Source organism: Danio rerio, chromosome 2 (assembly GCF_049306965.1).
Source record: "Danio rerio strain Tuebingen ecotype United States chromosome 2, GRCz12tu, whole genome shotgun sequence".
NCBI lineage: Eukaryota > Metazoa > Chordata > Actinopteri > Cypriniformes > Danionidae > Danio > Danio rerio.
This window is the reverse complement of record NC_133177.1, coordinates 34,613,168-34,628,766: the sequence shown is the minus strand read 5'-3', so window position 1 is coordinate 34,628,766 and position 15,599 is coordinate 34,613,168. Positions and strand designations below refer to the sequence as shown.

The window sequence follows — 15,599 nt, the reverse complement described above, 5'->3', positions numbered from 1 at the left end:
ACAGGGTATTGTCTACAGATTTACCTCACAGCTGAAAGACAAAGAGATAAATCATTCATGTTATAGTATAAAAAAAATATCTAATAAAATACAACAATATGACAGCTCTAATTCAAAGACCTTATAAAGCCAATGGCGCAGCTGGTGCCAAGCTTTTGGTGTTATTAAATGACTCTCTTCTGCTGCCCTCAGCTAACCGTCCACACAGACCAGGTATCTTATTAGCTCTGTAGAGGTGAAGGATGGGCCGTAAACTGGATCTCTCTGGCCTGACGGATGTGGAGGCTGAGCATGTGATGCAGGTGGTGCAACGGGACATGCAGCTGCGCAAGACGGAGGAGACACGGCTTTTGTAAGTCTTTTGTAAAATCACTTTTATGATTATTCCTGCTGAAAACACATTCACAAAGTGGCAGTTTCATAAAAGTCTGTTAAGTTTTCAGTTCATTAAAATAGTTATTTCAAAAAGTATATTTAGCAGCTTATGTATATTTAAGAAAAACAATAATAGAAAATAGGCTTGACAACCAAATATCATGTCACAGTGAACATTTGAATGAAGTTGTTAAACAACTTACATTTTAAAATATATTTTAATTGTGATAATTTTTCACAATATTACTGTTAATAATAAAGGAATGCAGTCTTGGTGACTAAAAGACACTTGTGGAAACACATTTTTACTGACTCAAACTTCAGTATTTATCAGTTTTAACATGATTATGTTAAATATAAACATTTTTCTAATTGAATATTTCTTATTAAATTCCATCAACATTTTCTCACAGCTGATATCACTCGAATGGCGTTCAGGTCATGAGAGAGCATGAGGGAGTTCCCATCATTCTTTGCATAAAAATGAACAAAATGACAGGAAAAACCCTCCCTTTCCTCTTCTTCTGTGACTCGCTTCCTTAAGCTCAGCATGAATGAGTTTCAGCTTTGAGGGAATCTAATTCTGACCTACAGATATTTAAAGATGTTTAATGAACATGAGAGAAACTCATGTTACCGTATATCTCACATTATCGCAACGTTTACATTCGCAGACATTTTAAAATTAAAAGACTTTCATTTTTTAAAGATAAAATATATAGACATTTATTTTTGCTGCATGGAAACATAATTGTCAGAAATGTGCAGCATCCTTAACTATTGGTCTTACCTATCCTAGTTCTTTTATTTATATATGTTTTTGTTATAGTACTATCTATAAAAAACGTTTTAAACAGCCCACTCTTTTCATGTGTTAATGTGTTCCGTGTATTTAGTCTGTAATCTCTTTTGACTTTCCTCTATTATTGTTTTTTCCTTTTAAAAAGTACGATATTGGCACAAAGGAGCACATTACTCATCATACTAGTTTGGGGTGATAAAAAAACACTTTGGGTAATGGCTTTGTTTGGCACCAGGGTTTTATGAGACTGACAGACACGCACTCTGCTAATCTCTCACTCTGTTTTTGAAAATGCTAGCTTGCTGGATCAGGAAGTTGGAATAATGGCACAAACATTAATTAGGGAAAAATCTAAAACAAACAAGCCTTCAGAATAAACTATTTCATGTTTGTAGAAACACATTTCACATAGTCACACAAAGAGACTCTTCTACTCACAAGTACTCACAAATAAGATTGGTGGATAAAGAGAATCAAATTTGTGTATATGGACTATAATTCGAAGAGGAAGACTTTACATGTAACCTTGCTTATGTGGACAGACTTACAAGGTATACTTTAGCACATTGCAAAATTTTTTATGACCCAAGTTATATATAAAAAAAGTTTTAACCCATATTAAAGTCTTTGTATTCTTTCAAACATCTTCGCACATTCACTGCTGCTGTAGTTTGCATTCCTTCAGATCTTTTTTTTTGTTTATGGTAAAATGGGAGGTACAAAAATAATAATAATTTAATTAATAGATAAATTCAAATGTGGAATAGCAAAGTCACAGTTACTAAAATCCAGTGGTGGGTGTACAGTTTTTACGCAGTATTCTTCTGATGTAGTTTGCTTCATGTACACTGTAAAATTAAAGTATTTGTTTTGGCTTGAATTGATAACATCTTTAAAACAGATGCCATCATTACGTTCTTTATTACTGTGTTTACAATAAACGCATTTCATTACTGACATGCCCTTAATGTAAACAGTAGACCTATCACACCAGACCATCTTGGGCCATCTGACCAGTCAGAGCAAAGCAGACGCTCAGAAGGGAGGAGTTTAGAGAGACAGGATCCTTGATCGAACTGTTTTGAAAACTGTGAAAACAGCTGATTCTTTAATTTACAATATGTTGTGAGAAACAGAAAGTATATTTTGATCTTGTATTGATTTAAACCAATAGTAGGAGACCTCCAAAACAAAATCAGGACATTTTAAAATAGCATAATAGGGGTCTTTTAAGTATTTTGGAAATTCAAGTGAATTAAACATAGCTTTATTTAAAGGGGTGGTCCACTACAATATCATATTTTAAACTTTAGTTGATGTGTAATGTAGCTGTGTGAACATAAACAACATCTGTAAATGTATTACGCTCTAAGTTCAATGCAAAGGGAGACATTGGCTTTTACAGTTAGTTTAGCAAAGTTTGGGGACTACGAAAAAATGCTTCCGGGTTAATGATGTCATAAACCCTTCATGTTATGCGCACACACCCTGCACAGCAAAGGGGCGTGGCCAGAGGCACTGTAATGTTATAGAGAGAAAGCTAAAATGCGGTCTCAATGCTACTATTTTCACGGAGCTTCTCTGTTTCTATATTTGAACTTCCAAAGGAAGATAACCATAATAATATTCTTTTACGTCGCTACAAAATCTTAAACTGCCTCATTTAATGCAGACAGCATTTTTTCTTCTCCCAAATGTGTTCTGCCTGCATGCATCAAGCTTTTCAATATCCGCGCTGACACCTGGGGAGCATCTCTGAATTTCAAACAGGGCAGAGTGACTTATATGAGAATGGAAGAGCACAAAAATAAGATTATTAGAAAAGACCCTTGGAGTAAGGAGATGAAAATGCACAAAGAGAGGCTTAAAATGATTTCCACATCATCGAAAAGTGTTACAGTTATTACTCCCCAAGTCTAGGGGAAACAAAAAGGGCATAATAAACGAAGAAAAAAAAACTAATGTGTTGGGGTGGTGGATTTCCCAAACGAAACAAAACTTAAAGCAAAAGATTCCCTTTGGTAGACAACCAAACTCACACACTCAATTGAGAGTATATATGAAGATATTTATTATAGAAAAATAAGGTTTATATAAATGAGCATTTCGTCAGGGTCACCACAGGCCAAAATAACAAACAGAAGAATCTATAAAATAAATCCACTAACTTACCTATTACTATTTAAAGAAAAATACAAGAATCTTACCTTACTCCCTAACATAAACAAAGTCAAAAGTAATCAAATAAATAGGCAGGTCACCCCTACACGCTCAAACTCTAAAAAAATATTTAAACATATGATGGTCATCAATACAAAGTTGGTTGTTGTTGGTCGTCAACCGAAGGAGTGAGGGAAACCCAGGAGCTCCACTCCAAACACCGAACGCACAGAAATGAGGTCTTCGAACCCTGCCGGAAGCTCCTTTTTATATGTGCTTTTGTGACCAGCAGCCAATCAGATCAGGGAATCACGCCGGTATGGGAGCCTGTGAAACAACAGAAAAACAACAACAAGGCGGGACAAAAGAAAAAGACAGGACAATCCGCAATAATAAATAAATAAACTCCAGTCGTAACACAGTAGATTAGTTTCAAAGAAAACCAGCTATGCAATCAAAGCATCATCATATACAATATATGTTTTTTAAGGTCCTTGATTTTTTTTGTCTTAATTTTACATCAATCCAAACATATACATTTGTTTTGGATAACATGCATTATAGAACGCATCTTTTCTCTCAGTGTCTGATATGGTTAGTTTAAGGATTTAGTTTCTTCAAACCCCTCGTTTCTGAGAGTTTGCTCATGTTCTAATTGACATAGTGAAGTGACGTATTAACTCGCAAGTAAATGATTCCATTTCAACAAAAAGGCCGGCTATAATTTTACATCTTTCCTCAAATATTTGCCAACGATATGGATTATTAGATTATCGGACATATTTGCAGGAGCAAATCCCTTTATGGTGAGTGAGAAATACTGTGATATTTGTACTAAACGCTGCTTTTGTTTTTACACTTTGCATGCGCACGATAGAAGTTATGATTTTCAATTGTGAACAAGAAAACAGATTTGTGCCACTCAGGTGCTGAAAGACATTTCCTCCTATGCGGGTGCAGAACACACACTCTCATTTTAGTCGACTTTTGTTTGTTTGGTGTGTTCATGTGCAGCTTTTTGGTACAGTCAGTGCGAGTTGTTTGGCGTCAGAACTTGGTGGATCACTTGGTGTGTTCCAGCCTTAACATTATAACTAATCGGTATAGTGTTCAACTTTGTCCGTTTTTAAATTTTGTAATTGAATAACTTATTCAGTGCTGTGAGCAAACTTGTTCTCCAGCTTGTGAAGTAAAAGTGAGGTGCACAGCTTCACGGATGGACTATTGTAATAACTCATACAAAAGTATTGGCTGTATTACCAAAAATATTTATATTTTTATGGTAGTGACTTTATGAAATATGATAACATGACATACATTAAAAGCTTAATTTGAATATCTTAATAGAAGCTTTGAATGTAAATATAATTTGACAATATAATGTCTTACATGTGGACAGTCAGAATGACTGTCATGGCCATTCTAGTAGGCTATACAATTCTGGTAGTTCCAGTGTTAAAGCTAATATTTACAAAAAAAAAACATAATGGGGCACTTTATAATGTTTAACCTATAGTTTGAACTAAACAATTGTATATTTTAATTTTGTGTTAAAGACTAATAAAAGTAACTGCAGATGGAAACAACTCAGCTAGGAATGCAGCTGAAAAGTGTGCAGCACCAATTTAGGTAAACATAAAGACCCATTAAGGACTACTAAATCTATATCAGCATTTGGAAACCATCTAGAATGAGACCCTAGAGTCCTCAATCACTCAACCATGATTTTCCATTTTATTACATCAAAGATTTCAAACAGATGGCAGAGTCTGACATTTGTTTGTGAGGGCACTGATAATCCATTGCACGAAGAGGAAATATGTTGCTACCACACACAAAACATGATTCTGGGAAGGCATTTTATCTTGTAGGACAGACTTCAACTGGCTGGTCATTTTGGTTCTAGACTTTACAAATGATGTGACTAGATATTTTGTTTATTCTCATGCTCACCCATGCAATATATATACAGTTTTAACAACGCAATCTCACGGGTATTAATGTATATGGACATTAGTGTGGCTTATGTTTTAAACTGATCCACATTGGAGAACTAGATTTGTATCAAGCAGCTTTTTCACTATCATGCTGAATTGTTCTTTAAGCATAACCGTTCCATTCCGTGCCAAACCTGGCCAGACAGCACAGATAGGGTTTCATTTTCCATTGTCGTGCTGCGACAAAGCTCTTTGAAACATTACACAAACCGCATCAGTAGTTGCCTTGGTAACGCAATGTAAACGGCTCTCTTTGTTTCAATTAAATTTAAATAATAGCTGAAATTTGTTTTTTTCAACAATCATGTGACTAGCACCGTTATGCCGCTCTATCAAATAGGGGTGCTAAATAAAGGTACATGTCACAGCACCCTTATTTATTAAGAGGTCATATAGCTGGGCAACAGAGCCGTGACATCAACACACAGAATCTGTCGGCACAGTTCAGTACGGTTGTCTAACCGTGCTGAGAATTCTGGGCTGAGAACGGTTTGTAATCGTGCTGCGCCGTTCCAGGCTCAGTGGAGAAACAATCGTAACCGTACCGAAGTGTTCTTAGAACGGTTCGGCACGATAGTGGAAAAGCGGCTTCAGTTTTGTCTGTACTGAAAGACCACAATCTATACATTTGACATATTGACAAGTCCTGTCATATGAGACTAATGCATGTTTCCTTGCATTGCTCTGTAGTGAGGCATTCCTATTGAAGCACATGTTTGACTAACTATTATGTGTTATTGTGGTGAATTACAGCTGCTGATTTGAGCTGACAAGATGTTCCAGGAATAGGGCATGTTATTGCTTCATTGCTGGAGTATTTGTGCTGCAAAACACACCAGCAGATTTGGCTCTTTAAGACTGATCTCGATCTTGTTTGTGCAGAGAAGCTCTAAATCCTTATGCAACATATTTTATAAGATTTAATAAAAAAAAAACTCAAATAAAGAAAATGCTTTTTTGTTTACGTTTTATGTTAATCAAATACCATTACCTCTTAAATAAATAAGCAAGCAAGCAGATGCCTAATATTTTTGTGGAAAAATATTGTTGTTTTTTCAGCATTCTTTAAAGAATCAACTGTTCAAATATCTCTTTAAACTTAATCATCCTTGCTTAATGCAATTATACAAAAAAAGAAGGGGAATTTAGATATATCAATATTATAATTTATATAATAAAAAATTATGAAATGTTACATATTGCTTATTTTTAAATTATTATTATTATTATTATTATTATTATTATTATTATTATTATTATTATTAATGCTAATATACATTTGGTAAAAGGCTAAATATTTAATATCAGATATGATATAGCCAATGTCAAAAATTTCAATATAGAAAAAAGTTTAGATGCAAAAAACCTCTAAATGCCATCTAAAATTTCTTTTAAAAACAAGCATTTTTCTCAAACTCCTTTGTTTGTGTTCAGTTTTTTTTACTTTACAGGCAGTGGAAACACCCTATTCATTAACATACATGTGAAATTACTGAACCTTAACACTTTTTTTTGAAGAAACTATTAGATGGCCTTTAGAATAATTTTCTTATAATGTCTAATCACTTATGTTAGTTATACTGCCAGCCAAGAGTGCATTTCAAAAGTTTTCAAAGAAGGGTGTAAAATGTTTTATGGATAAATATTGTAAAAGACGATATAGATTTAGATCCCAACAGAACATTTTACGAGATTTAATGGTTCATTTACAAAAACAAAGCTACTGTATGAGAATACACTTTAGTGTGTTGATATTCAGTTTGAATGACAAACCCAACCCAGCTTTTTGCAATAAATAAATGAAAAAAAAACACTAATTTGCAAAACTTAAATTAATAATCCATTTTTTTTTTTTTGCAAAAAACCACAATAATTTTATAATATGCATTTATATATAATACACATTATAATCTACATTGGGCTGCCCGATATTGTAAAAAACTGACATTGAAATATTTTATTTTTCTGTGATAAATTTTGTAATATTGAGTATACTTTCACTAAATTAAATTAATGGCTTTATTTGGAAATAATTCATAATTTTCGATTGATTGGGATGATTTTGTAGTTTAGTGCATCGGCATCTAATCAAATAAATCAAATCACTAGCACTGATAAATACAGTGCAACAAAGATGCAAATGAAATGCATATAAATCTTATAGTTTTCTGGGAGACTAGCAGGCAAAATAACAAAAAAAGTAAAATATCACTGTATAGTCTACCTTGTATAAATACAATTAATCTTTCTTAAAGTTAAAAGCATTATCATTTCTTACCTGAATGTTTTAAACTGGCTTAAAATGCTCACCGACCTTAAAAACAAATGCAAATGATAAACATGTTGGTTAACTTTAGTAAAAGTTTGCAGTGAATCCACAAATCTTGTTTGTTTTCAACTGTGGAAAATCTCAACTCGACATTGCAGATCCTCGTGGACAGGCACATTCTGAAATCAATGCTGAAACGATATATTTTGCATCCCTAAATAGAAAAATAGACTTCCAAATTCTTACATTTTCTAGCTTTTTGTTTTCAATAATTTAACCATCCTTTCTAAATAAAAGCACTAACTCCCTTTATATAGTGCAACAAAATAGAAAGGCATGTTCATGATTTTGTACCTGAGTTGCAGATTATACCCAGAAAATCTGTCGTTCTTAATAGATACTGGTCTGTCAAATGACTTGGTATAAAATATTGGCTATTAGCTTGCCTCCCTGTTCATCACACCTAGCCCAGTCTGGCTATCTGGCATGAGTCACTTAGTAGACCTTCCCTTGGATCTGCACCGACTGGCACAGGACACCTCTGGTGTTCTCTGCCAACACTTTGCTTTGTAAACAACAGACCATGTTTCAGAGAACTCTGTGCAAATGACCTGCCGAGTATCCAATTATGAGTTCATCTGAGAGACCCCTGATGGAGGATCATCACGGTGGGGGATTGTAGGCTCACAAAATTAATCCTGCTGAGGTCTGTTAAAATTTCTCAAATATTCAGCTTTTTTGCTGTTGTTTAAACGCATCATTCTACAGATTTAGTGAAAAGCTGGTGGTAATTTCTATTGTTTTTGTATCTATAGGGTATGAAAGTCACATTTCAGGACTAATACAAGCTACATGCATCTTGGATTTAGTACAAGAGTTGATTTAGCTGAATTCAAGCATATGCAAGCACCAAAAGGGAGGTTTTGCCTCTCATATTTGTTACCAAATTATTGCTATGTCTACACATACGCTCAAAAATGCAGTGTTGCAAGATGTGTTTGCCAAGCTCACAGTCTCCATACCAACATGACTGTATTTTCATTTCTTGCTTGTGTATAATATTATTGCAGCATTTGTTTTTTTTCCTTTTCCATTTTTCCCCCTGACTGTCTGTTTTCAATCTGCTGAGATTATCCTCACTTTCCCTCACTTAGTATTCACTGGAGCCAATCCGTTCATGCTGTGGCTCTAATCATTCGTAATGATTTCCTGTTGCTATTGTTTGGAGAGACAAAGTAAATGTCACACCTCAAGCACAGGTTTTCAATACAGCACTTCCTTTCTAGTTTTTCATCCCTCTCTCCACTGCTCCTGTTAGCTCAGCTCTTGGCTCTGTGACTCATAGGTTTGCTTTTAGAATATGCACTGAAAGAACCCAAATGCATATTGGTGTTTGGGCTTAATTAAGACATTAAGTTTGCACTAATATATGTATTTAAAACAATAAATGAAGTGTAATTTTGCGATTTAATAATAAACACAAATAAAGTTATAATTTATATGAACAATCTAATAAAAAAGTAATAATAATATAAATGTTTTTCCAGCATCGATGCAGGTTTTCTCTGGTGATGTCTTATTTTTTTCCATAACTGTAAGCTAGAGCAGAATTAGCCATTTCCCATCCTCAAGCAAGACCCACTGAATGTTTGAATGAATGATTGTGATATGTGAATGATTCAACAGCTCATTAATAATGACATTGGCTGCTTCCATAATTTCACCTTAAGCAGGTAATTATTTTGAATAAGCTGCAATTTAAGTACATTCTATACAGTATGAATTTGTTCAGCAGTATGAATGTTATCTAAGCATACTGTATTCGCCATGTTGTTGTTGTTGTTGTTATTGTGCAACCTACTAGCGTCAATTTCATCACTTCACTGCCATAAACAAATCCTAGAGAAGTGTCATCATTAGAAAATGAAATGTCATCATACACACTTCAGAATCTTGCCCACAAAATAGTAGGTCATGTAGGTACTTATGAATGCACACATGTCTCTTTGGTCTTTGCTCTTGAGACATGCGGTTTAAGTGAATTAAATAAGCTAAATTGGCCGTAGTGTATGAGTGTATGTGTGTGAATGTGAGAGTGTATGGGTGTTTCCCATTACTGGGTTACGGCATGAAGGGCACACGCTGTATAAAACATATGCCAGAATAGTTGGTGGTTCATTCCGCTGTGGCAACCCTTGTTAAATAAAGGACTGAGCCTGCGGAAAATGAATAAATGAAAAGGTTGGGTGTACTAATTTTTCGACTGTGATCTTAAGTTGTGTAATGTCTATTCACAAATATATTTTATTATAAAGCATTTATTGAAAATCTTAATTTAAAAGAGTGAACTGTAAAGGGTGTACTCATTTATGCTGAACAGCTTTGTGTTAAAGTCACCGGTCACTTTAAACACCTTTTTACCTTCAGAACGGCCTTAATCCTTCATGGCATAGATTCAACAGAGCACTGGAAATATTCCTCAGAGATTTTGGTCCATATTGACATGATAGAATATATATATATATATATATATATATATATATATATATATATATATATATATATATATATATATATATATATATATATATATATATATATATATATATATATATATATATATATATTCATTTGCACACACACAAACGAGATGCATACAAACTAACTCAAGAAATATATGACAATCAGACTAATTATTCATGTCTTTTTAATTCTTTAATTCCTATCAGTTTAATAAAGCATCATAAATCTTGTCCCAACAAATGATGTGCATGCTGGTTGCAGCCCTCTATTAAACAGCGTTAGGTCTTTCGTCTCTCCACTAAATGTCAGAGCAATTTTACAGAATTGCTCCCTCATCTCTGGAGGCTGCGGTACGGCTGGAAATCCAGACAGATTTAAGACGTTGAAGGGCAAATGCAGTACATCTGTCAACACGCAGATGTCATGTGAACGTGATCCACTTACAGGGCACTACAGTACAGCCCGCCTCGCACAGAGATTAATTATGAATGGTTTTTAATGCATTCTACTAATATGCAGCAGCTTATCTATGATTTTATATATAGTGGCATATTTTATATTACAGTTGCGTTTCTTTTTTTCTGCCTTCTCTCTCTCTTTTTTTCCCCCCCCTCTCTCTCTCTCTCTCTCTCTCTCTCTCTCTAGTGAGATGAAGAAGGCGCTGGTCGAGGAGGGCAGTCGGTCTGTTTTACTGTCGCGGCAGCACAGGTTTAATGAGCGCTGCTGCATCCGCTGCTGTTCTCCATTCACCTTCCTGCTCAATACCAAGCGTTCCTGCCTGGACTGCAGCTATAACATCTGCAAAAGCTGCTGCACCTACAGTAAGAAGGACAAAGCCTGGCTGTGCTCCTCCTGCCAGAAGACCAGGTCAGTATTGCTGTGCTTCCAATCGCTGTTGTTGTTCAGTGACAGAATGAGCACGAGCTCCGTCAGGAGGGAAACACCTGCAGCTTAACGGCTCGGGATGCTTCTGTTAGTGGATTTTGTGAGATGGAAAAACTAGATGTAAATGACACAGCATCGGATAATTGTTGTATTAGTGATTTTATTATAAATTGACAGTAACTGTCATTATCAGATATTTAATTATGCATGATGATATATGATTATTTATTGTTTTTGTGGGTAGATTATCTTTGCATCATTGAATGCTCTGTTAAATAGATATTATATTTTAAAATAAATGTTTTAAAAGCATTTATGTCATGTGTATGTTAGTATTTGTCAGAATTGCTGCAATTGTTGTGTATAAATGTCCCCTATTAAACAGTTAAGACTGACAGTGTAGTTTTACATTAATCTTTTATAGGTCTAAAGACTAAAAGGGGTTTTCAAGCTTTTAAAGAAAACATGCTTTTAAGTACAGTAGATGTGTAATACAGCTTTACACCCCTACCCCATTCATTAGAATGTGTCCTTTTTTGACCAATGAATAGTTACTATCATACAGTATCATTTTCCCCATAATTTACAGAAGACATTCACCAAAATATCATTATTTTAACTATCGTTAAAAAACTAAAAAAAATATGTTAGTGAGAAGGTCGCTGGTTCAAGCCCTGGCTGGGTCAGTTGGCATTTCTGTGTGGAGTTTGCTTGCTCTCCCCATGTTCACGTGGGTTTCCTCTAGGAGCTCTGGTTTCCCCTACAGTCCAAAGACATGTGCTATAGGGGAGTTGAATTAGCTAAATTGTCCGTAGTGTATGTGTGTGTGAATGCTAGAGTGTGTGGGTGTTTCCTGGTGGTGGGTTGCAGCTGGAAGGGCATCCGCTGCATAAACATATGCTGGATAAGTTGGTGGTTCATTCCGCTGTGGCGACCCCTGATTAATAAAGGGTCTAAGCCTAAAAGAAAATGAAGGAATTTCATATTTTTTAATATGTAGTGTATGTAAAAATATCACTAAAAGACGAGATTTGCTGCTTGTCGATAGTTAGCTGGAGTTGATTTTGTAAAAATAAGCTAATAATTTACTAAATAAATTAAATCCATTGGAATTTTTATTATAGGCGAGGCAGTGGCGCAGTAGGTAGTGCTGACGCCTCACAGCAAGAAGGTCGCTGGTTTAACCTCAGCTCAGTTGGCGTTTCTGTGTGGAGTTTGCATGTTCTCCCTGCCTTCGTGTGGGTTTCCTCCGGGTGCTCCGGTTTCCCCCACAGTCCAAAGACATGCGGTACAGGTGAATTGGGTAGGCTAAATTGTCCGTAGTGTATGAATGGGTGCGTGAATGTGTGTGTGGATGTTTCCTAGAGATGGGTTGCGGCTGGAAGGGCATCCGCTGAGTAAAAACTTGCTGGATAAGTTGGTGGTTCATTCCGCTGTGGCGACCCCGGATTAATAAAGGGACTAAGCCGACAAGAAAATGAATGAATGAATGAATGAAATTTTATTATTTCCTTACTGATACAGCAAAAACAACTTCCTGTGAAGGTCAGGGCTGGTGCTGTGAATGTGAGAATGTGCATCATGTGTTTATGTTCATATGAGTTGTGACTCACGTTGAAGCACCTTTGTAGTCATTTGAAGGTTTGCGAACGTCTGTGTGTCTGAAGGTTTGTTTGCTCTTATGTTTAATGAAAGACAGTAGAATAACTGTTTAGAACTTAGCCTTGCCATTGAGTGTTCGGATAACAGTAATCAGACTTTTCTACAATTATCGCAATAATTATGTGTTAAACAGTTATACGGGCAGCATGCTGTAACATGGCATTGTTCTCAAAGACTGTTTTAATGTCACAGACTGCTGTAGGTCGCAAAACTGCTAAACCGAGACAAAAATATTTTTGTGTGTCTTGCATGCTGATGAGCAAATGTTGGCCTGTAAACACATCCATTTTAATGTAGTGTAACTCCCCTGATTAGTCTAACCAATGGAGATAGAGTTCAAATTAGGATGATTTTATGTGTGTTGTTGGTTTGAATGTGCTTTCACATCATTTTTAATAAAACCCACGGGATTTGAGTATCACACCAATAGAAGGTTACGGTGTCCTACAAAAGTCCTGCATTGAGTTATTTTTACATATTTATTAATTTATTTACAAAAGGATGATTTCTCCTCTTTCTTATCTTTACATAAAGGCTCACACTCACATGCACAGAGATTATGTCCATCAGCGGAATTGAATTTTGATACTGCGCACTAAACATCCACTCCAGATTTATCTCCTCTGTTTGTCATATAATAAGACTGATTGCTCGTTCGTGGTTTCATTCTGAAATCCGAATATCAGCATATTAGATCATCACTCAGTGGAAGTAGGCAATTTCAGTGATGCTATTTATGGACAGAACAGGTTTTTCAGTATTTATCTACAATATACATGATGTACATGAATGTGTGGATTCTGTAGACTAAAGTACATTATGAAATCATGTATAAAAAGCACCTATTACAGAAAAATGATTTTACTGTATGTAAAGATATTTGCGATTATTTTGTCTACAGTAGTTATTGACTAATGCTCAAAAAGGATTAAGGGCCTCCTAAAGAAAAATGACTATGTAGGAAAGATATTTATATTATACATATATTTTATTACATATTATTTTTCAGGGAGTGTCTATACTTTATAGTGAAAGGACACAGAATACTGTTTTAAAACTGAAAACATTGCAGTAGAATCGGCATATTTCCTCAAAAAAAGATATGTAGATCATAGTTGTTGAGCTAATATTGCTAACATGATTGTTCTTAGATTGTAAATAAATGATTATGTGATTATACATTATTGATTGGTAAACTCCTAGTTATTTAGTTTTTATCCCTAGATAATACAAATAAAAATTCATCAGATTTTTTTAATTAAATGCTATTAATAAACTTTAATTACTTTAAATTCAATTCAATTCAAGCTTATTTGTATAGAGCTTTGCACAATAATTATTGTTGTTTCAAAGCAGCATTTACAAAAGGGGAACATTATTACATTACAATCAAAATCAGACAAGTTAAAACATTTTAACATCGATATCACAATGTGATCATTCGCAATAGTCCCTTCGCAGGGTTTGCAATGTTGCGTCTGTATTATAATTGGTCATGTGCTTTTGCGGCCTGTGACTGTATTTTAAAAGCATTCAGGCACAAGGAATTGTACTGTGAGTAACTTTAAAAATGAATAACTGCATTGAATTATTTGTATTTTTATTATTCATTTACTGTATCTGAATACTGTTAGACACAGAAAACGGTAAAAGACTGTTTCAATTGCAGCATTTTCTTTATTTTGATGATCAATGCTTGTAGATTAATTTTCAGATTTTATTCAGAGGAGTCACAGTGGCACAGTGGGTTGCATGAGCGCCTCACAACAACAAGGTCACTGGTTCAAGCCCCGGCTGGGTCAGTTGGCATTTCTGTGTGGAGTTTACATGTTCTCCCCTTGTTCACGTGTGTGAATGAGAGTGTATGGGTGTTTCCCAGTGATGGGCTGCAGCTGGAAGGACTTCTGCTGCATAAAATATAGTTGTATAAGTTGGCGGTTCATTCCGCTGTGGCGACCCCTGATTAATATAGGGACTAAGCCGAAATGAAGATGAATGAACAAATTTTATACAGATGCAAGCTCCTAAAAAATTATCCCAATCAGGCTAAAATTGTTAATTCTTTTCAAATACAAATATTTAAGTCATCTGGTGAAGTTGTATTTGTCATATCGCAATACATATATCGCAGAATAACAAAATATCGCAATGTTGGATTTGTCCAATATCGTGCAGCCCTACTGCAGTTATTTACTGTAGTATATAATAAATCCAGTTCTTGTATAGTATATTTTCCCTCTATTCAATTTTCTCACTTTCATATTGGCAGCTTTTCCTACTGTATACAAACCCAATGAACCCTTATACAGCATATTCCCTGTAGACCATTTCTCTAAAATTACTCATTTTAATTCAGACTATTGTTGGACTTCAGTGGCATGGCAACATGGAGCTATTTGTCTCTCGGGCAGTGCGAGTCTGTGTAGGCAGGTTGAACAGCACACCAGGTCTTATTGAGCATGCTCAGAAGTGCCTATGGCTGTCTACCCTGACCTTTCTCTATATGAATGTATGTGTGTGTGCAATTGTGAAAAAGAGAGAGTTTGATTATAGGACTTTGAGTCTGTGGTTATATTAAATGTCATGCTGTTCAAAGTCATACATACTGTACTTATGTTGTCAAAGTGAAATCTCAAGTATGCTTTTAAATAATGTTGTGTATTTCCAGGCTACTGAAGACCCAGTCGCTGGAGTGGTTCTACAATAATGTGAGAAGGCGTTTTAAAAGGTTTGGCAGTGCCAAAGTGTTAAAGAACCTCTACAGGAGGCATGCGGCTGAGCGTGGAGGACTAGCAGAGCTTACAGGTACTCGCCATCTGGACTCCTGCATGACCTTGCTTAACAATAAAGGAGGTTTTCACACTGTACATTTTATAACACTGTACAGTTTTAACACATATTTGCATATGTATAGTTTGGAGAAAAA

General features: G+C 35.2%; 1 protein-coding gene across 5 annotated transcripts in view; it reads left to right on the top strand.

The window, feature by feature from the left end:
- myripa (myosin VIIA and Rab interacting protein a) overlaps positions 1–15,599 on the top strand; it is a 37,822-nt gene that overhangs the window by 2,755 nt on the left and 19,468 nt on the right. For all 5 annotated transcript variants that reach the window (XM_073926995.1, XM_021467551.3, XM_021467553.3 and 2 more), the window contains exons 2-4: positions 193–352; positions 10,772–10,993; positions 15,342–15,478. In XM_073926995.1, coding sequence (XP_073783096.1) covers positions 243–352; positions 10,772–10,993; positions 15,342–15,478 — 469 coding nt within the window. In that variant the 5' untranslated portion in view covers positions 193–242. The remainder of the gene's footprint in view (positions 1–192; positions 353–10,771; positions 10,994–15,341; positions 15,479–15,599) is intronic.